The following is a 21,827-nucleotide window of genomic DNA, read 5'->3' as shown; positions in this document are numbered from 1 at the left end:
CGCTTTAAGTCAGTTTGGCCCCAGCGTGCTCTGGGTGAGGAATTCCCTGACGACTGCCACCTTTTACAGTCCAGAGTGAAGCTAAGCCAGAGCCCCAACCCAGGCAGCCAAAGCCCTGCCAGGTACCCAGCTTTTGGGAGATAACCGTAAAGATCCAGAGGTTCAGGTTTCAACCGTTTTATTGGGAGGTTTTGTTTTCTGTGAAATACACTAGAGGGTGGGGAAGGGGACACATTCACTTTGCAAGATAAGGGTTTCCCACCACTAAAGGAAAGGTACGGGCAGGGCACACTGGGGTTTGGGTCCATTTTCCCACCTCCTTCTGCTTTGCTCACATTTTTCTCTCAGCAAGTACCACAGAACACAAACACAAAGACAAGAAACAAAACAGCAAATCAACCTCCAACGGGGCCACGCCCAAGCCTTCCCCACTGCCCCAGGCTGGGCAAGGGCTGGGAGGGGCTGGGGCAGCTCACTCTACAGCCCCCAGGCCACACGGGAAGGCTGCAGGCTCAGAAAGGGTGGGTCGAAGTTAATAAATTAGAATAAATTAGGGGGGAGGAATGCAACTTTGTGCTGGGAGGGCCCCTTCTCTCCAACACGCCAAGAGTTGGTGGGGGGAGGTGGGGGCATCTCCAAAGGCCACTACAGTGGGGGTAAGAGCGGTGGGGGCAGAAGTCACCTTTTCCTCCCCGTCTTCCCGAACAGAGCAGAAGAATTAGGGGTGGGGGGAAGAGACACACACAAGGAGAGGAACCCTCTTTTCCTAGGATAAGGAAGGGCCAAGAAAGAGGATGCTATCCAACCCCCCATCTCCCAAACCATCGCTAGGGTTAAGGATTTGGTCAGTGGATCAATGAGGTGGGTGATGGGAACGTGGTGGGGGAAGCAGAGGATGCTGGAGCCCTCTAGGAGAACAGACACAGGCTGGGGCAGCAGGGGCTGGGGGCGGCCACAATCACTGCTCAGCTTCTCCAAAGACGTCGTTCTGTTTACGCTTCATGTTCTCAAAGTCAAAGGCCATGCCAGCCATGCGTTTGTAGATGTCTTTGATGTCGTTGCAGGTTGTCTCAAAGTGTGTGGTGGCATCGTAGGAGCAGGAACAGAATACCTGGAAACAGCCAAAGCCCAGCGCCCAGGGTGAGTCAGGCAGGTGCCCTGGGGGGGCAGCCAGGAGCCAGGGCTGGGGCAAACTGCTTACCTGGCTCTCACAACCATCATCAATGGGCTCATACAAGTCACTGATAGCCACAAACCTGAGGGGCAGACAGAGGGGAGGGGACAGGCCTCACAACGGGCCATGCCCTTCCTGGTCCCTAAGCCCAGCTCCTGGGCTCCCTCCCTCTCCCTCTCGGGCTCGGCCCAGCCCCTCACTTCTGGTCAATGGGCTCCAACAGCTCCAGAGCCGGCTCCACCTCCTTTTCAGGGTCCGTGGTCTCCACAGTAGTGCTGGCGATGGCGATGTATTTGCCCTGGGCCGCCACGTTGTGTGCATAGGAGATCATGCACACGTAGATGTCTGGCCACAGGAAGAGCTCCGTCAACTCGGGCCAGAGGCGCTGGCCATACGCAGAGATGAGTTCCAGTGGCTGGACACAAGTCTGGCCCACCTGCCCCCTCCCCAGCCCCGCAAAGCAGGTAGCATCCAAGCCGCCACCCTCCCAGAGGGGAAGAGTCCAGGCCACCCAAACCCTAGGGGTCCAAGTTGTGGTGACTACAACGTGGGTCAAATTTTTTCCAGAGAGGTAAGGCAGGGAGCTCCGACACTGATGGGGAGAGAAAGGGTAACCCCAAAGAGAACACCCTAGAGGAAGTTGTACCAGCACCCGGCCTACCTGACTTCCTGTTGACCTGGTTCTGGGGGATGATTATTTGGCAGGAGTTGGCATCGTTGGTGTTCTTGATGGGGTGGCTAAGGATACAGATAATGCGGATAACCTGGCCAGCCTTCCGCACACGGTCCGGGATGTAGCTGGGGTCACAGATCAGCTGCTTGCAGCGGGCCACCTGAGAAGGCACCAGAAATCCTCGCCCGTCAGATCACTCCCTTAGGTAGTCTTGGGGCTGTGTTCACAGCAAAGGCAGGCAGCTCTGGCAGACAAGGCACTCCTCGGAGCCATCACTACTGCCCCTCCTGAATGCATGGCCCTGCCCTGCAGCTCACAGAGGTGGGCCCTGACCCATAGGCTGGGTGCCCGCCCCCACCTCCCAGATGCCCCGTGATCAAGTACACTTTCTGCACTACAGACATGGCGTGTGGCCTCTGAAATAGCCCCTCACCCACATTCATGGCTCTGAAGACTTCTGAACGCCCAGTTCCCAGCTCCAGGACCCTCGGGGCTGTGCAGCAGGAGACCCGGCAGCACGGTGAAAAGAAGGTGACCAAGCCCTGCCTCAACCATGGTGACTGCACTGCACCAGAAAGGCTCACCTCTCCCTCAGATTTCACGCCCACCACCTTGCCATTCTCCATGATGATGTCATCCACAGGTTTGTTCAGCATATACGTCCCCCCATAGATGGCACTCAATCTGTGGTGAGAACAGCCCTGGTGAAGGCCCCTCCCAGGAGAAACGGGGACCAATTCCACTGTCACCCTTCCTCCACCAAGGTGCAAAAAAGGCTGCCCCAGGCAGGCAGCAGGCAGGAGACGCCGGGATTCATCCCAGCTGTGTCACTGCCGTGAACTCTGGCCCCATCTCAGCGGGCTCTTTCCTCTCAGGAGCTTCTTCTGCCCAGAATACACTGCCAAGGACCAGCAGAAGGGGGCATGAGGGAGCAGTGCTCTGCACCAAGACAGCCTGAAGGACCAGGATGGACTCTCTCAAGATAGGTCACCTCCCAGCGAAGCCCTGACTCAAGGTTCTGGGGCCCTGGGCCCAGTCCTGGTGCTGCCGGGAACTGAGCAAGTCACATTTGTGGAAACTTGGTTCTTCAAGTGTGGAGACTTCTTTTTTTTTTTTTTTTTTTTTTGAGACGGAGTCTCGCTCTGTCGCCCAGGCTGGAGTGCAGTGGCGCGATCTCGGCTCACTGCAAGCTCCGCCTCCCGGGTTCACGCCATTCTCCTGCCTCAGCCTCCCGAGTAGCTGGGACTACAGGCACCCACAACCGCGCCCGGCTAATTTTTTGTATTTTTAGTAGAGACGGGGTTTCACCGTGGTCTCGATCTCCTGACCTTGTGATCCGCCCGCCTCGGCCTCCCAAAGTGCTGGGATTACAGGCGTGAGCCACCGCGCCCGGCAAGTGTGGAGACTTCTGTACTTCAGTGCACTGGGGTTGTGCCCTCATCACCCAAGGATGGAGTGAAGTAAATGAAAATCACGAATTGGAAAGGAGGAAATGCTACCAGGGAAATGCTCAAGGGGGCCATCTCCACTCCTGGCCCTAGTCCTACTCAGCCATGCCAACTGAAAAAACCCACGTCCTCACCTTGCAAAACCCTGGGGCAGCTCGCCCAGGCCGTAGAGCGGGTATAAATATGGGCTCTTGCCATACCGGGCCAGGGACTCACTGTACAACTTGATGCGGTTGATGGTCTCAAGACAGGGCTGGTCCAGGTAGCTGGGGGACAGGGGTTAGGGAAGATGCTCCAGTAGCAGCACCCCTGACTTACCCCCACCCAGGTACCAGGTACCAGGCCAGTCTTCCCACCACCCTGAATGGCCTGGGGAAGATGAGGATCAAATGCAAGGGGGAAATGGAAAGGGTGACAGGTGAGCCTATGGCTGAGTACAAGGAACATGCAGGGCAGGGGGACAACAGGCAGGTGTGGGGAGGGCAGGAGGTGGGCCGGGCGAGGGGGCTGCCGCCACACCAGCTTCCCCTCACTCATCAGTGCGGTAGAGTGCCAGGGCGTGGCCAGTGAAATCGATGACATCCTGGCCCAGATCAAACTTCCGGTAGACATCACGCATGCTGGTAGTCTGGGGGTCAACACCCTCAAAGGTCTTGGGGTCATTCTCATCGAAGTTTGCCACAAACACCAGGAACTTGCGGAAGCGCCGTTTCTCAAACATACCCATCAGATCTAAGGAAGGTGGCGGGAGGAGGTTCTGCACCAACGCAGCACAAAACTCTCCATCTCAGCAGGGCAGGCACCCCCACTCCCAGCCCAGCTGTCCTGTGACCTTAGGTTAACCTCTCCACCCTTTTTAGCCTCAGTTTCCCCACCAGGATGAAGAGGGGATTGGCCTGGATGGACTCTAAGGGCTTTCCTGGCTTGGACACTTGGGGATGTCTTGAGGATCCAGTGGAGCCCCTGCCAAAGGCTCAAGTTTTCTTTGTTGTTGTTGTTTTTTGAGATGGAGTCTTGCTCTATCGCCCAGGCTGGAGTGCAGTGGTATGATCTCGGCTCACCACAACCTCCACCTCCCGGGTTCAAACCATTCTCTTGCCTCAGCCTCCCGAGTAGCTGGGATTACAGGTGTGTGCCACCACACTCAGCTAATTTTTTGTATTTTGAGACAAGACGGGGTTTCACCATGTTGGCCAGGCTGGTCTTGAACTCCTAACCTCGTGATCCACCCGCCTAGGCCTCTCAAAGTGCTGGGATTACAGGCATGAGCCACCGTGCCTGGCCACGCTCAAGTCTTTCAAAAGGAGTCCCGTTCCCCTCCACGTCACATCCCTGCTGCGTGGGGACCTCCCTCTTGGCAGCCAGCCATGCGGCATGACATGGGGCAGAGGGAATACAGAGTGAAGGGCCTCTGGTCCTTCATGGGGGAATGTGACTTTGGACAAAGGGGTGCCTTACTCTGGACAGCCACCCATCCCAAAGACAGTTGGCTTCCCTGCCACCCCATGATTTCTCTGGCTCAGGGGGCCCACACTCACTGGAAGCCAAGGCCTCAGTCTCAGTGGACGGCACTTTGTAGATCTTGCCCCCCTTGTAGACAAAGCTGCCCTCCACCACCTTGAAGTCCAGGTAGCGAGTCACTTCTGTATACAGTAGCATCTTTACCAGCTGCCCTGTGGGGGTGCACAAGGGCAACATCAGCACGGCTCTCTCCAGAGGTTCTAGCTGGTCTGGCTGTGCCTCCTTTGGAGCCTGACTGTCCTTAGGTCTTCCCTATCACCCCCGACCTGCAATACCTCCTTCCTGTCCCTCACCGTTAGCCATGAGGAATTTGGGAATCAGGTCAACGTTCCAGTCTCGGCCTCGGCCCATGGACTCAGGGGGCCCCTCCAGCAACTGAAAACGCTTATACAGCTGTAAGCAGAAGGGAGAGAGAGACACCTCAGGGACCACCTCCTCCTGCTCCAGGCACCTGGAGAGCTACTTCCACCCTGTGCCGCTGTGTGGGAGGTTAACAGGGATGGGCCTGGGCCCAGGCAGCCTCACCTCCTCCAGGGGTGTGATGGAGGAGCTCTCGCCCCCGTAGTAGGGGTTCCGGTCCATGTGCAGCACCTTCTTCCCGTTCACAGACATGATGCCCGACAAGATGCATTCCTGGGGGAGGGCCACACAATCCGCTGCACTCCCACCTTCCTCTGCTCCTACCAGCAGCCCTGATTTGTTCCCCACCCAAACCTGCCTCAGTGGACAGCTCCTTCCATCCACCACCCCCACCGGCTAGTTGCCTCGCCTAAAATTGGGGTGATGGTTTCATCCGACCACACTCTCCATTGCAACCTTGCGGGGTAAAGGAGACCGTCCCCCTCACAAGGCAGACAGTGAAATAACGGAGGCTTTGAGGTAGGCAGGGCATCCAGCAGACACAGGATGGCCTTCCAGTACCAACACGCCGAGAGGCATCTACCTACGCAGAGCCGCACAAAAAGGCGGATAAAACACAATGTGGCACAGAGGGGACCCAGCTGGACTGCGAAAGACACTCCAAAGGGAAGCAAAGAAAGGCTTAGCACAGTCCTTGAAATTGTAGGCCCCACCCTGGACTGCTCTTTCTTCAAAGAGCAGGAGCCCCTGCCGCTGAGGAGGGGCATCTGGGTCTGGACCGAGGGAGAAGAGTCTCTGAGGGGAGTGGGCCAACGGGATTTTCGGGGAAAGGGGGAAGATAAACACCCTCACCAGTCACTGTCACTAGCCCAAGGACAAAGGCTGCAGATGCTACTCAGCCTGAGGTCTCCATGGGCAACCGAGGTGGGGTTGCGGGAATGTGCTTACTGCCCCCACTGCTGCTCCTTCTGGAACATTCCCTGGATCCCCTGGCCCCAGAAGACGACGAGGGGGTGGGCTGAGAGCCCACCCTGGCGAGGCCCCCTGACCCCAGGTCCTTGTACTTCATCCTCACAGGGATTAGCGCAAGATGGGAAGGGACGCTGGGAGGCAACGCTAGGCGGGCGATGGGTGCGGGCGACGGGTGGATGCCGTGATGGGTGGGGGCGATGGGTGGGCGGGGTGGGGGCGATGGGTGGGCGGGGTGGGGGCGATGGGTGGGCGGGGTCGGGGGCAACGGGCCGAGTGGGGGTGCGTTTTCCGGTCCAGAGGGCAGGGGTAGGGAAGATGGGAGAGCGCCGGGGGTCGGACCCGGGTAGGCCAGGGGGCGGCCAGGAAGGGGGCCCCTTCGGGGAGATGGGGTCATGGCAACGAACAGAGGCGACATCGCGGGGGGAGCAGCGGGGTGGGCACGGCGCCGGCTTTTCGGGGAGCCGAGCGCAGAAGATGGCAGTGACCGGAGGATGGGCCGGCGGCCGCATCATCGCGGGGAATGGCGAGGGCACGACGCAGGGCCAAGGGCGCCCGGGGCCGCACTTACGGTGAGGCCGGTCCCCAGCACGATTACATCGTATTCCTCGTCCATGGTCAGGCCTCAGTGGCAGCGCCCGCTCGGCTCCTCCTCCTCCTTCACCACAGCAGTAGCCACCGCCGCCGCCGCCACCGCACTGGACCAAAGATGGCGGAGCGTCGGCCGCCGCCCGACCCCTCCGCCGCGTCAAAGAGTCCCGCCTCTTCCCGCGCCCCGCCGCACCCGGCAGGGGACACCGCCTTCCCGGCTCGCCTCCCGGGAGGGCTGCCAGGGCCCGGGCCACAGCACCAGCGCGGCTCCGCGGGCGACGTTGCTCGCCGAGAGTCCAGAGAGGCTCGGGGCGGGGCGGGCGGGGCGGGCGGGGCGGGCCGGCGGCCGGTGCTGCGGCCCGGGAAGGATCCATGCGCGGGAGCCGGGCGCGCCCCGCCCCGCCCCGCCCCGCGCGCGCCCGCCCCGCCCCCCGGGAGTCTCGGCGCGGCCCCGCGACCGGACGCGCGCCGCTGCGGCAGCCGGGGGCGGCTCCCTCACGACGCGAAGGCTGCCATTGTCACTACGGCCTCCTGAGACGCCGAAGCGCACCGGGACTCGGCCCGACCACCCCTCCCTGACCTAAGCGGTTAGGGCCCAGCTTACTAAAGCCCCTCCCGGTCTCCGGGGATGCCTCCTAGCCTCCCCCTCTCCAGGCTCCATCCTCCCGCATACCTCTGGCGAGCACGCGCCAAAAGCTCAGCGCAGAAATGAGCGACAAGAGGCCCAACGCATGGCGATCCTCGTTTACTTTATTAGGAAGGAAACAACCGAGCACCCCCTGCTCCTGCCAGGCACTTCCGGTGGGAACATGCCAGACAGCCGACGATCGCACCCAGCCCACCTGTGGAGGTGCCTTCCTTCTCAGGCCACAGAAATAAACCCCAGTGTACTGCTTATTGTTAGCACAACATCACCAGAAAACGATAACGACAGCCAAGCAGGACAGTTAAGTAGAACTTCCACACCCCAAACTCAGGGAGCCCTATAACCTTAAGGAGGGAGCATTTGCTACACAAAAACACTATCCACAGCCAGGGATGATGTAGACACAAGAATAAATAAGGAGAAAGGGGACCCTAGAATTCATGTCCCTTACGCCTCACAGCGACTAAGCCTGGAAAGCTGGTTGGTCTAGCATCTACGCAGAATATGTACACCTTGTTGGGAGAGATGGGGGCAGCCCAGGAAAGCTCCTCAGCAGGCTGAAGAGGGAGCAAGATGGGCTGAGGGGAGCTTGGGGTTCATGCTGCGGTAGGAAGAGGGAAGCTCCAGTCCAGTGTGCTGCAGGGTGGGAAAGCAACAACACGGACACTGTCCCACCCTCAATCCCCCACTGGCACAGGGTCAGACGATCTGGGTCAAAGAAATGGTGGGGCCCTTGTGATCATCAAAGCGATCCATGGTCTTGAGACTGAGGATCATGTGCAGGCCGTAGGTGAAGATGAAGAGCATGAACAGGGAGGTCAGCAGCCCCATCCAGATGCCGGGGGAGAAGAAGCTGGCACAGTCACTGGCATAGGAGAACTGCTCCCCCATCACGTTGAAAGCCTGGATCTGGCAGACACACAGACACGGGTCAGAAAGGACCGTTGGGAGGCCCAGCAAGGACTGGGACAAGGGCAGCGCAGGGACAGGACTCCCAAGCCCAAGCCTCTCTTCGTTTCTCAAACACCAGCCTGGGCTCCCCCACCTGAAGCTGGGCCACCCCTGCGCCATACCTGGAAGTCCTGAAGCATCATCTGCCAGGGGGAGGGCTGCGTGCGGGCCACGAGGAGACTGCCCTTCTTGCTCAGGCTGCTGACATACTCGCAGTGGAAGGAGTAGATGCTGGGCCCTGTGACCTGGGAAGCATTGAAGTAGGCAACGGAGCCATTGCTGTGGACTTCGAGGCGCTCCATGGTAAACCAGTGCCGGGCGGACACTGGGTAGAGGCGGTTGGCCAGAATGAACCTGGGGAAGGTGGCAGGGATGTCAGGTGAGCTGGGGAGGCTGGGGCCACACCAGCCTCCCCACACCTCAACCACCCCAGGACTCACTTGAATGTCACTGTGGTACCAAAGAGTCGTTCATAGGTCAGTGAGAGCCTGTGGAGGCAGAGAAAGAGGTGCACCATGAGGCTCTGGGAGGGCCTTTGGCATCTTAGAGGAACAAGTTCCTCAGCTCTGCTCTTACCTAAGCTGCCTTGGGTCCTTGCAGCCACCTGAAGAAGCAGTGACCCCACTTGACAGATAGGAAAACTGAGGATCCAGTCGCATTGCAAGCCCAGAACAGAGCTGGAAGCCAGGACCCAGGTTCCCCTTGCCACCAGCATGGGGGTCCTTCCTCTGGTTCCCCTGAGCTCACTACCTCTCCTTTTACTCCCTCTTAGGGTCACTAAGGTGCCTGGGCTGGGCTTTGGGGGTGAGAGCAAACAGAAGGGCATGGTTGCCCCATAAATGCCTCAGGTAGCTGGCCTGGCATTTGCCCACACAAAGTCCCAGAAGTTTTGCTCAAGGGGGAGGTGTTAACAACCAAGGTCCCAACCAAAGACTCACAAGCATGGGGAGGCAGAAGTCTGAGCAACTCCCCTCCAACAGCACCCCCCGCCATGACACCTCCTACATCCTCACACTGCCCAGACCCCAACCAGACCATGGCCATCCCCACCCCAACACACAGACCTGACCCTGGCTCCCTGCCCCACCTGCAACTCACAGTGGTGGGAAGGTCACCTGTGGTGGCACAGTCCTCCCCAGCCTAGTGCCCTTGCCTGGCAAAGGAGTCATTCCAGAAGGAGCCAGTCAGGTTGAGCTCCTGCACCCCAAAGGTGAGGGGAGTCAGGTCCTCCCACTGGTCCTTGTACGCCACAGAGAAGTTTTGGGCCCAGAACAGGATCCGGGGAGCAGTGTCATTGTAACTCACAGGAGGATGGATCACAGGTGATATTGGCTGTTTTTGTAACAGCTGGCGACCTAGCCCTTCAGCCACCACCGCTACATCACGGGCCACCTGCAGAAACACCCAACCAGCCTTCTTTCAGCAGCCCTGGGAGACTGTCATACTCCAACCCAGCTGTCGTGCCCTCCCTCCTCTCCCGACAGGACACCCTGTCCACTATCTCAAAGTCCCACCAGCCAGAGGAGGCCTTTCCTCCAGAAAGCTTTCCCTGATGGCCCCTAAACCCTGATGACATTCCTAGTCCCTCAAACTTAGGGTCATTTAGACTTAGTGTCCAAGTCTGCCACCCACAAGCCTCAAAGGACGAGATGGAAAGCTGCCCCTGGAATGGGGAGGCAGCACTTGAGTGCTCATCCTAGTCCTCCCCCAGAGTCAGCCCAGGGACAAGCCACTCCAAATAGTCACACCACAGGGGTTCTGTGCCTGATGCTTCCGCTATGCTGGGCCTCCCGGACAGCCTGCCTGTGGCATACACCCCCCACCTCCAGACAGACTCACCACACTGCCTCTCCCTGCATGCCCCAGAGCCCCTGCTGGAAGGGCACATACCCTGGAAGGGCGGACCGCTGTGAGGGCCGCTGTGTACGGGACATCTTCAGACTTGAGTGTGCTCAGGACCTGCCCAATGACCTCATCTGAGGGTCAAAAAGGAGAGCAGAGAGTCAAGTCACCAGGCACCCTGTGTAAAGAAACACTCCCCACCGTCTGCTTTAGAAACCTTCTAGACCATCTGAAAGTGGTGTTATTACTTTCCACTGAGGATCCTTAGGAGCAGCTATTTCTCATCCCACCCCCATTCCTAGCCTCCCCCCTGGACAACTGTGGCTTTGGTCATCAACTTCCTAATGCCAAGCCCTACCTATGTGACACGAGAAAATACATATCAATACAGAAAACTCCACATCCACCCATGAAAGGTTTGTGACTGCCTTTCCATGGGCAATGACTGTTCTTTATTGCAAATAGGTAAGTCCCCAGAATTGTTTTTCCAAATGTCTGCAGTCTTATTAAACCCATAACTCTAGGATTCACGCTGCATGCACAGAAACTGGCTCCATAGCCTCCAGCACAGAGGGCCCCCCCTCTGCCAAGTGGGGTCTGGCTGGACAGGGTCCTCTGCTAAGTGGTCTCTGGCTAGTCCTGGGAGCCAGCATTTCCCTGCTCCACTGTCAGCTGCCCCGAGAAGCAGGAGGGCCACCCTGGGAGTGAGGAGGCTGAGGAGCTGCAGGCCAACTGTCTGTGGTCCCCGCCCAAGGGCTAGGTGAGGATGTGCATCCTCCCTGATTCTACTCACCATTGCCTGTGAGGACTTCCCTGGGTGCCATCAGACCAGAGCTATGGAAGACAAACAGAGCACCAGAGTCCTCAGGCGGCCTGGACCTGTGCTGCCTACTACCCTTCCCCAGCCCCAGCTTCTCCTCCCCACTAGCCCCACACACCAAGCCTGCACACTCTTACCTCAGTGCCCACTCCTGGAAGCCCATCTCACCCCGAGGCTTCTCAGTCACACTCAAGTCCTAGCCACCTGCTCTGTGACAAGGGCCTGGCTAGGTGAGAAAGCTCCCCACCCACAGGGCTCACATCTGCCTCATCTCTGGAGCTAGGCACCAACTCCTGAATCACAGAAGAGGCCCTCCCCACCTCTTCTGGCCACACACGGCACCTTCTAGAAGGGCTGTGAGGGGGTGGGGAGTACTGGCATATTTGGTCGAACGGTGCCACCACATGCCATAGCCCAGGGCCTTGCTGCTCTCTGGACCCCGAGGCTGGTGGCTGGGCCATGTGGGCAGTACCTGGCCGTGTAGGGCAGGTGAATGAGCAGCAGGGCGGGGAGGCTGGCGTTGAGCTTCAGCTCCCGCAGGGTGGCCAAGTCCACATGCAAGGGGCTGGCCCTGAGCTTCTCCTGCAGGTAAGTGGTCAGAGTGCTGACTGCATACCAGTCAACGGCAGGAAGCACCAGGGAGGAGGGGGCCAGGTCCAGGGCATTCTGGTGACAGGGGAGAGGCAAAAGGTGAGTTAGCCAGGGGCCAGTGGGCCTGGGCCAGCCCCCCAAACCTCTCTGGCAGGTTTCCTCTGGCAAGCCATACCCACAAAGGCTCACCAAGAAAATGGCCCACACCCCAGGCCCTGACATTCAGGCCCCAGGCCTTTCTACCCCAAAGCCAGTGTCTCTGCTAAGAGTATGAGGTGGTTTTGTTGTTGTTGTTGTTGTTGTTTGCGGCGGGGGGGGAGGGAGGAGGCATCCCAGAGGAGACTCAGACCCAAGTAACCCTGATATGAGGTAAGAGTACAGTTCTTATGCTGGGAGAAGCACAGAATGTCCCCCATGGCCCCTGGCTGGGAGAGGACTCTTACCTCTAGATTAGAAAAGGCGCTGTCCTGCTTGTTTCCAAACACACCACCATATGCTGTGAAATCCTCAATGCTCAGCTAATAGGGAAACAGGGGAGACATCTGAGGAGGTTTGACAAGGAATGGGGGCCAAGGCAGGGGACAGCCACCTTCCCCGTGCATTCTCAGGGCCAGCAAAGTCTCACTGAGAGTCAGGTTCGGTATAGTGGAGCGCGACTGTGTGTTGGTGGTGGTGGGTGGGAGACTCGTCTCTTCCCTCCAGCACTGTCAAGGCAGGGTGAGAAGACATAGAAGGCAGTCATGGGGGTGGGGAGATCTGTAGGCAGCTGATTTGTGGTAACCTCAGGAGTAGGAGTCAGCTGCCTTACCCGCCCTACAGACAAGAGGAACTGGGGAGGGAACAGGGAAGCTGTGGGGAGGGGGTGGGGCAGCCAAGAGCATTTGCAGCAGGCCTCCCAGCCAGAGAAAATGGGAGTTGGCTATGTCCAGTCTGGACAGGACCGTCACCCCACTTGCTTTTGGTGGAAGGGGAGAGAGGTGAGATCTCAGAACATGCGGAGGAAGCACTAAGTCTTTTGAGCTCTTAGGACCACAGTGGCCCTGACCCCATCCCTTTTTCTATACAACTTACAGATGTCCTTTGTCCTTTCGCTCCTACCCCCTACTCCAATCTCCAGCTTCCTCTGGCCTTTCCCAGTTAGGCCCTGAGGAGATTTTAATCAGCTTCCCTAACCTGTTTGGTATATACACTCGCCCAGTCTCCCCTCCCTTGTGGGCAGGACCTTGCTGCTGTTTGGCCGCCCGGGCTCCCAGTCGGAAAGCCCAGGAGTTGCTGGTGGTTCCTGTGGGCTTTCTTTAATTGAGAAATCACACCACTCCCTGCTCCACATTACCCAAGGCTTTCTTACACATTTAGAACTGCACCTGACCTTCCCCCTCATGGCCTACAAGGTCCTACTTCATTGCCTGGCCACCTGAGAACCATCTCCTACATCTCCTACCCCTTTCTCTCACTCACTGTGCTCCAGTCACACCAGGTCTTCCTTGAGCTTGCCAAGAGCACACCTCGCCCAGGGCCCTTGCATTTGCTGTTCCAGGAATGTCCTTCCCCCAACGGCTCCCTCCCTCCATTAAGATCTCTGCTCAGATATCACCTCCTCACCTCCTCAGTGAGGCCCAGTCTGACCACCCTTATCTAAAACAGCATCCCAGTCACTCTGTCCCCTTAGCCTGTTTCCTTCCCTAAAGACTATAACACTGACATCATATAATATACCAACTTAGTATTTACTGGTCACCCTCATGAGAATGTCAGCTTCCTGATGGTGGGGGATTGGGTTCTTCTGCTCACTGCCGTATCCCAACACTTCATAATACCTGGCACATAGTAGGCTTTCCATATTGGACAAATGAATGAATGGGTGAATGCCGAAAGACTGGGGGATCCTGGCTAGATGTTTTATGTGGATTATAAGAATTCCCCCTCACAGGCCGGGCGCGGTGGCTCATGCCTGTAATCCCAGCAGTTTGGGAGGCCGAGGTGGGTTGATCACGAGGTCAGGAGTTCAAGACCAGCCTGGCCAACATGGTGAAACCCTGTCTCTACTCAAAATACAAAAAAAAAAAAAATACAAAAATTAGCTGGGCGCAGTGGCAGGTGCCCTGTAATCCTAGTTACTCAGGAGGCTGAGGCAGAGAATTGCTTGAACCCAGGAGGTGGAGGTTGCATTGAGCTTACATTGCACCACTGCATTCCAGCCTGGGCAACAGAGCGAGACTCTGCCTCAAAAAAAAAAAAAACAAAAAAAAAGAATTCCCCCTCACAGCCCTCTGATGTAGGTGGTGTCTTCATTTTACAGATGTAGAAACTGTCATTGACAAAGATTATTTCATGCCTCCAATGGCTGGTTACATGGTGGAACTAGGACTCAGTTCCTATCTGACTATATTATTTACCACCTCCTGAAAAGACTTCAGGCCACCATCTGCCCACACAGCAACCAAGGGAGACTACAAGGGCAATGAGCCATACAGGCCACCAACAAGGGAGGGCCTAGCAGACGCTTGCTATCTTAGAATCATCTCATGGTCTGCACGCCTGGTTGGGGGCAAAGATCCTGGATGGGAGGGAAAACAGCATGCAGGTTATGAGCTCCAACTGGGAGGGAGGATTGACAGACTCAGGCTGGAACCAAAGTGGTGTCTATCAACTGTAGTGAAACATTGTATCTCGACAAACCTTACTTTCCTTGGCAGTAAAACCGAGATAATGACATCAGTATAGCAAGTGCCTACAAAGCACTAAACAGGTGATCATTTTCCAATTATCATTATTATGATCATCACAGCTAGAATTACAACTGTGCCACCCATTAGCTGTATGAGCTTGGGCAAGTCACTTAACCTCCAGCCTCAGTCTTCTCATTTATAAACGAACAGGGACAATAATCCCCACCCACCATATTGGAGTAAGTCAGATATCCAAAGTGCTTGGTAATCAGTAGGTACCTGGCCTCTGACCCGTCGCTTCCTCCAATCAAGTTGGTGCCATTTCCGAGGCTGTCGCCATGCCCACTGAAGCGTTTACTACAGGCCTTCCCATGAGACGACCCACACCTCCCTACGGTTGGGACAAGGTCACTGAAGCTTCCCTTGGGGAATGGGCGTCAGTGTCATGGGGGGAGGGGTTCCTGGCTGCCTCCCGATGACCGGGGGAGAGTGGGCTGGGGCAGGCGCACCTTGTCCTGCAGGAACAGCAGCACATTCCGGGGACCCAGCTCCAGGGCGGGATCTAAGTAGGCAGAGAGTTGCAAGTCGCTGGTGATGTGGCCTTCATGAGTGTCGGCAGGAGCCCACAAGTCCCTGGCAGGGGACAGAAGAGGTGCTGTCAGACGGGGGCGCATGTGGACTGGAGCTCTGTTGCCGGCAGATTCGCTGCGACCCCCGAGCAAAGAATAGTCCACCTCTGGGCCTCACCACCCCTCGCGTAGGACAGCGCGGGAGTCGGAGTCGGGCGAGGGCGCCTCAGCCGCCACAACGCATCCCACCCCGGCCCGCTCACCGGTCACTGGACCACAGCACCAGCGGGACCTGCTGCTCCGCCGCTGCCGCCGCCGCCGCCGCCGCCGCCAACGACAAAAACACCGGCAGCCACGGCATCCGCCAGAGCGCCTGGGCGCACCGCGGCCTCATCCGCACTCGAGCCGTCGCCGTGGCCGCCATCATAGCCTCAGCCTCCACTGCTTCAGCGGCCTCGACAGCCGCGGATCAGGTGACCGTTGCCCCCGCCTGAGCCCCGCCTCGCACCTCCATTGGCCCAAGCGCGGGCCGGCTGGCAGGGCCGCAGGTAATTGGACCAAGTGCATGCCACTCGCGGCCACTCCTTCTCACTGATTGGCTGTACGTGTCTCCAGGCACTCACACTCCGAGTGGGAAAGGGGATGGGGCCCACCTAGACCTACTAGGACGAGACAAGAGGGACAGGGAGGCTCCACGAAACCGTGCGCGCACCCTACGCGTTCGCCCGTCCGTTTTTATTTATTTATTTATTTATTTATTTATTTATTTATTTATTTATTTATTTTTTGTTGTTGTTGCTCTCTTCTTTTCTTTCTTTCTTTTTTTCTTTTTTCTTTCTTTTTTTTTTTTTTTTTTTAAGAGACAGAGTCTCCCTATATTGCCCAGGCTGGTCTCGCCTACCCCCACCCCCCAGCTCAAGCGATCCTCGCACCTCAGCCTCCGGAAAAGTGGAACTACAGGCGCGCATCGCCGCACCCGGCCAATCCTTGTTTTAATCCTTTTCCTTAAAATTGCAAAAGTGGTGTCTTTTTCCTGTAGATGGACCCTCCCTGATACAGGTGACAGGAGACTGTAATCCCTTAGAATGAGGACAGAAGCGAGCCCAGGATAGCATCTGCGGGAACACCCAGCACTTACTTTGGGTGGGAGAAGGGTCCAGAAAAGAGATCGGACAAGGAGCAACCGAAGAGGAAAGGGGGAAACCCAGAGCGAAGCGTGGCTTCAAAGACACCCTAACGGGCCGGGCGCGGTGGCTCACGCCTGAAATCCCAGCACTTTGGAAGCCGGAGGCGGGCGAATCTTGATCAAGAGATCAAGATCATCCTGGCCAACATGTTGAAACTCCGTCAATACTAAAAATACAAAAATTAGCTGGGCATGCTGGCGCACTCCTGTAGTCCCAGCTACACGGGAGGCTGAGGCAGGAGAATCACTTGAACCCGGGAGGCGGAGGTTGCAGTGAGCCAAGATCACACCACTGCACTCTAGCCTGGCAAGAGTCCATCTCAAAAAAAAAAAAAAAATTGTAGTCATGATTGTCACATGTGATTCAGACTAGGACGAGAATAGTGGCAGTTGAGCTGGATAGAGGAAGTGGGTCTGACGATACAGTCAAAGAAAATTGTAGCTTTTGGGTCTCTCTGAGTTGGGGACTGGGAGATGAGGTCACTCGGGGGCTCACTGAGTTTCGGGTGCTTAGGGAAACCCTCAAGTGGCCATTTCCAGGCCTGAACTAGCTGAGGAGAGAGGTTTTTGCTGGAGCTTCACTGTATCCCAGGAGAATCCAGCAAACTTAAAAAGGAAAGCATGTCTATTATGTTTCTGTTACTTTTGGTACATAGTTTCAAGGCAAAGACTTCCTCTGGAATGTGGAATGCAATCTTGCCTCTACCAGGACTCTGTTGCTGAGCTGCTTCCATCTTTAGGGGAGAAACCCACCTGTGACTGCTTTTATTCTTCCCTCCGTTGCCAGGGGTCCCTGGAGCGATGGCCCTTGAGGCTTCCTGAAGCACCTGCTATGGGCCAGGCACCCAGACTCTGCCCCCGAAGTTGACAGTCTAGTCTAGAGGACATGCAGGACAGCAGGTCATGATACAGGGTCATGCATGTTCCAAAGGTTGAGACATGGGACTGGGAGGGATGTAAGGAGATGGGCACCCATGAAGCTGCTCCCACCAGGAGGTGATATCTAAACTGAACCAATCACCAAATGTTGATAGCACCAATGAGCACCTTCTGTCTGGGGACTTCATCTTTAGGGTAAAAGCATTTCTTCATTGAAATTCTGGCTGGGCGTGGTGGCTTATGCCTGTAATCCCAACACTTTGGGAGGCCGAGACAGGCAGATAACCTGAGGTTAAGAGTTCAAGACCAGCCTGGCAAATGTGGCAAAACCCCATCTCTACTAAAAATGCAAAAATTAGCTGGGCGTGGTGGCGGGCGCCTGTAGTCCCAGCTACTCAGGAGGCTGAGACAGGACAATTGCTTGAACTTGGGAGGTGGAGGTTGCAGTGAACCGAGATCATGCCATTGCACTCCAGCCTGGGCAACAAGAGCAAAACTCCGTCTCAAAAAAAAAAAAAAAAAAAGAAGAAGAAGAAAGAAAAAAAGAAATCCCTTCAGGCCCTCATCTCCCTGTGGCTTTTAAAATTGTTTTAATATACTATTGGACACATACCAAAATATGTGGAACATACATGTTACATATACATGTGTAAGGTATATTACACATATCTTACCTCTACATACAGTATAAAAATAAAAGGAACGGCCGGGCGCGGTGGCTCACGCCTGTAATCCCAGCACTTTGGGAGGCCGAAGCGGACAGATCACGCGGTCAGGAGATCGAGACCATCCTGGCTAACATGGTGAAACCCCGTCTCTACTAAAAATACAAAAAAATTAGCCGGGCGTGGTGGCAGGCGCCTGTAGTCCCAACTATCCATGAGGCTGAGGCAGGAGAATGGCGTGAACCTGGGAGGCAGAGCTTGCAGTGAGCCAAGATCGCGCCACTGCACTCCAACCTGGGCGACAGAGCGAGACTCTGCCTCAAAAAAAAAAAAAAAGAAAGAAATAAAAGGAACGGCTGGGCTTGGAGGCTCATGCCTGTAATCCCAGCACTTTGGGAGGCTGAGGCAGGCAGATCACCTGAGGTTGGGAGTTCCACACCAGCCTGACCAACATGGGGAAACCCCGTCTCTCCTAAAATACAAAAATTAGCCGGGCACGGTGGCACATGCCTGTAATCCCAGCCACTTGGGAGGCTGAGGCAGGAGAATCGCTTGAACCTGGAAGGCAGGGGTTGCAGTGAGCCAAGATCATGCCATTGCACTCCAGCCTGGGCAACGAGAGCGAAACTCCGTCTCAGCTGGGCATGGTGGCTCACGCCTGTAATCCCAGCACTTTGGGAGGCCAAGGCGGGTGGATCACGAGGTCAGGCGATTGAGACCAGCCTGGCCAACATGGTGAAACCCCGTCTCTACTAAAAATACAAAAAATTAGCCGGGCATGTGGCGGGCGCCTGTGATCCCAGCTACTTGGGAGGCTGAGGCAGGAGAATTGCTTGAACCCAGGAGGCGGAGGTTGCAGTGAACCGAGATCGCACCACTGCACTCCACCCTGGGCGACAAAGCAAGACTCCGTCTCAAAAAATAAATAAAAGGAACCTCAGACCACTGCCCCCGCCCCTGGACTTCATAGTCAGTGAAGAGCACTGCCAGTTCCTTAGCAGGAACCTGGGTCCCCCAAACCCCATTTTCCTATGTCCCCTGAGAAACAACTGTTATCCTGCATTGGTACCAGATGGCATTGTTCCTTTTTTTTTTTTTTTTTTTTGAGACGGAGTTTCACTGTCACCCAGGCTGGAGTGCAGTGGCATGATCTCAGCTCACTGCAACCTCCACCCCCCGGGTTCAAGCGATTCTCCCACCTCAGCCTCCCGAGTAGCTGGGACTACAGGCACCCACCACCATGCCTGGCTAATTTTTGTATTTTTAGTAGAGATGGGGATTCACCATGTTGGTCAGGCTGGTCTCAAACTCCTGACCTTGTGATCCGCCCGCCTCGGCCTCCCAAAGTGCTGGGATTACAGGCGTGAGCCACCACACCTGGCCTCGTTCTGCCTGTAGTCCTCTGCAGTCTGTTCATCAGCAGTTGATGGAGGTCGCTGTTCGCTTACCCAGCTGCTAGGCTCATTCCCTGTTGCTAGACACTGGGTGGTTCCCCTTGTTTGCTGTGGTGCAGAATGCAAGAAGTCTCGGATACCATGGTAGACTGCATCATTGCTCACAAGTACTCAATCCTCCAAGCTCTTGCACCTCCCACTCCCCTGACCTGTTAAAAAAGCACTGCCATGGTGAAACGTAACCCAAAAAAGAAAAGTAGGCTGGGCGCGTTGACTCACACCTGTAATCCCAGCACTTTGGGAGGCCGAGATGGGTGGATCACCTGAGGTCCAGAGTTCAAGACCAGCCTGGCCAACATGGTGAAACCCCGTCTCTATTAAAAATACAAAAGAATTAGCCGGGCATGGTGGCATGCGCCTATAATCCCAGCTACTTGGGAGGCTGAGGCAGGAGAATCGCTTGAGAACCCGGGAGGTGGAGGTTGCAGTTAGCAGAGATCGTGCCATTGCACTCCAGCCTGGGTGACAGAGTGAGACTCCGTCTCAAAAAAAAAAAAAAAAGTACACAAAATAAAGATGTACAGTGTATAATGCTTATCAAAGCAGACAGTCCCATGGCATCACCCAGGTCAAGAATTTGAATATCACTGCCCCAAAAGCCCCTCTCATTCCCTTCCTATCACTTCCCAATGTGACCATGAACTTGATTCTTATGCTAATCACTTTGGTCTTTATAGTTTGACCAGTTAAGCATGCATTCCTAAAAATCATGGGATATGTTTTGACTGTTTTGAGACTTTAAATAAAGGAAATTATTCAGTATAATATTTTTCCCTCCTCCACTCTTTTTTTTGGTTTGTTTGTTTGGAGACAGAGTTTGGCTCTTGTTGCCCAGGCTGGAGTCCAATGGCGCCATCTTGGCTCACTGCCACCTTCGGATTCAAGCAATTTTCCTGCCTCAGCCTCCCGAGTAGCTGGGATTACAGGCATGTGCCACCATGCCCGGCTAATTTTTTGTATTTAGTAGAGATGGGATTTCACCATGTTGGTCAGGCTGGTCTCGAACTCCTGACCTCAGGTGACCCACCCACCTCAGCCTCTCAAAGTGTTGAGATTACAGGTGTGAGTCACCGCACCCAGCCCTCTCCTCCACTCTAAAGGGAAGTGTTATTTTGTGTCTAGATTCTTTGCTCAATATTGGCAGATTAATTCAAGTGGCTGCATGTAACAATGTTGCCTCATAGTATTCCACTGGATAAATGTGTCACCATTGATTGCCTCCTTCAACTGTTGACATTTGGTTGGTTTCCCATTTGGGCTGTTATGGCTAGTGCTACTGTGAACAATTATGTATACGTCTTTTTTTGTTTTTGTTTTTGTTTTCTGTTTTTTGGGTTTTTTTTAGACAGAGTCTCGCTCTGTCGCCCAGGCTGGAGTGCAGTGGCGAGATCTTGGCTCACTGCAAGCTCTACCTCCCGGGTTCCCGCCATTCTCCTGCCTCAGCCTCCTGAGTAGCTGGGACTACCGGCGCCCACCACCACGCTGAGCTAATTTTTTGTATTTTTAGTAGAGACGGGGTTTCACCGTGTTAGCCAGGATGGTCTCGATTTCCTGACCTCATGATCTGCCTGCCTCGGCCTCCCAAAATGCTGGGATTACAGGCGTGAGCCACAGCGCCTGGCCAATGTATGTCTTTTGTTAAACATAGATGTTCATTTCAATAGGTATATAACTAGGTGGGGAATTGCTAGGTCATAGAGTATATGCACTGGGTTGAGTAGTGTCCCCATATAAGTCATTGCAGACAGAATCAAGTTAAGGTGAGGTCATACTGGATAAGGGTGACCCCTAGTCCAATGCCTGGTGTTTTTAAAGGAGGAGAAAAAGAGACAGACACAGGGAGGAGAGCGCCGCATGAAGCTGAAGGCAGAGATTGGAATGACACCTCCACACGCCAAGGAACACGGAGCGTTGCTGGGAACCACTGGAAGAAGCCAGAAGAGACGCATGGAGCTGACTCTCCCTCACAGCTCCAGAAGGAACCCACCCTGGTGCCACCTTGATTTTGGACTTCTGGCCTTCAGAACTGGGAGAGAATAAATTTCTGTTGCTTTAAAATTCCCAGTCTCTGGCACTTTGTTACTGCAGCCACAGGAAACCCACACAGTGCACGCTCTGCTTTTTGTGTTTCCTTTTCTGTGAAATGCCTTTTATTTATTTTTTATTTTTTATTTTTTATTTTTTGAGACGGAGTCTCGCTCTGTCGCCCAGGCTGGAGTGCAGTGGCCGGATCTCAGCTCACTGCAAGCTCCGCCTCCCGGGTTTACGCCATTCTCCTGCCTCAGCCTCCGGAGTAGCTGGGACTACAGGCGCCCGCCACCTCGCCCGGCTAGTTTTTTGTATTTTTTAGTAGAGGCGGGGTTTCACCGTGTTAGCCAGGATGGTCTCGATCTCCTGACCTCGTAATCCGCCCGTCTCGGCCTCCCAAAGTGCTGGGATTACAGGCATGAGCCACCGCGCCCGGCCTTTTTTTTTTTTTTTGAGACGGAATTTCACTTTATCTGTCCAGGTTGGAGTGCAATGGGGCAATCTTGGCTCACTGAAGCCTCCGTTTCTCGGGTTCTAGCGATTCTCCTGCCTCAGCCTCCTGAGTAGCTGGGATTACAGGCACCCGCCAACACACCTGGCTAATTTTATTTATTTGTAGAGATAGGGGTTTCACCATGTTGGCCAGACTGGTCTCAAACTCCTGGCCTCAGGTGATCCGCCCGCCTCGGCCTCCCAAAGTGTTGGGATTACAGGCGTGAGCCACCACACCCGGCCTTAACCACTTTTAACTGTACAGTTCAGTGGCATTAAGAATGTTCACATTGTTGTAC

General features: G+C 55.5%; 2 protein-coding genes and 1 long non-coding RNA gene across 5 annotated transcripts; 1 reads left to right on the top strand and 2 right to left on the bottom strand.

Moving 5' to 3' along the window:
- Window positions 1-161: 161 nt before the first annotated feature.
- Window positions 162-6,856, bottom strand: GDI1 (GDP dissociation inhibitor 1). 2 transcript variants are annotated; one of them, XR_010584064.2, is made up of 11 exons: window positions 6,717-6,842; window positions 5,342-5,449; window positions 5,110-5,209; window positions 4,834-4,968; window positions 3,829-4,027; window positions 3,430-3,561; window positions 2,432-2,531; window positions 1,836-2,007; window positions 1,375-1,559; window positions 1,202-1,256; window positions 162-1,111 (listed from the first exon to the last, which is right to left on the bottom strand). XR_010584064.2 is itself a non-coding variant. In NM_001283218.2 (11 exons), exons 1-11 carry the CDS (start codon window positions 6,759-6,761, stop codon window positions 959-961), a joined length of 1,344 nt encoding a protein of 447 aa, NP_001270147.1. In that variant the 5' UTR covers window positions 6,762-6,856; the 3' UTR covers window positions 162-958. The 2 variants fall into 2 exon arrangements, 1 of the variants encoding a protein (NP_001270147.1); NM_001283218.2 differs by having other exon boundaries at window positions 1,375-1,519; window positions 6,717-6,856.
- A 612-nt stretch (window positions 6,857-7,468) lies between these two features.
- ATP6AP1 (ATPase H+ transporting accessory protein 1) lies at window positions 7,469-15,288 on the bottom strand. Of its 2 annotated transcripts, none has more exons than XM_074029665.1 (10): window positions 15,088-15,288; window positions 14,535-14,888; window positions 12,030-12,290; window positions 11,468-11,661; window positions 10,969-11,009; window positions 10,224-10,309; window positions 9,487-9,725; window positions 8,774-8,821; window positions 8,456-8,687; window positions 7,469-8,291 (listed from the first exon to the last, which is right to left on the bottom strand). In XM_074029665.1, exons 5-10 carry the CDS (start codon window positions 10,997-10,999, stop codon window positions 8,082-8,084), a joined length of 846 nt encoding a protein of 281 aa, XP_073885766.1. In that variant the 5' UTR covers window positions 11,000-11,009; window positions 11,468-11,661; window positions 12,030-12,290; window positions 14,535-14,888; window positions 15,088-15,288; the 3' UTR covers window positions 7,469-8,081. The 2 variants fall into 2 exon arrangements, with proteins under 2 accessions (XP_073885766.1, XP_005595042.1); XM_005594985.5 differs by having other exon boundaries at window positions 12,030-12,104; window positions 14,765-14,888.
- LOC135969037 (uncharacterized) lies at window positions 14,573-21,066 on the top strand. The gene is made up of 2 exons (XR_010584092.1): window positions 14,573-15,372; window positions 20,824-21,066. It is a non-coding gene; the product is annotated as an uncharacterized lncRNA (long non-coding RNA).
- The last annotated feature ends 761 nt before the right edge of the window (window positions 21,067-21,827 follow it).

The sequence above is a fragment of the Macaca fascicularis genome, chromosome X (genome assembly GCF_037993035.2).
Source record: "Macaca fascicularis isolate 582-1 chromosome X, T2T-MFA8v1.1".
Lineage (NCBI taxonomy): Eukaryota > Metazoa > Chordata > Mammalia > Primates > Cercopithecidae > Macaca > Macaca fascicularis.
This window is presented reverse-complemented; position numbering and strand designations above follow the sequence as displayed.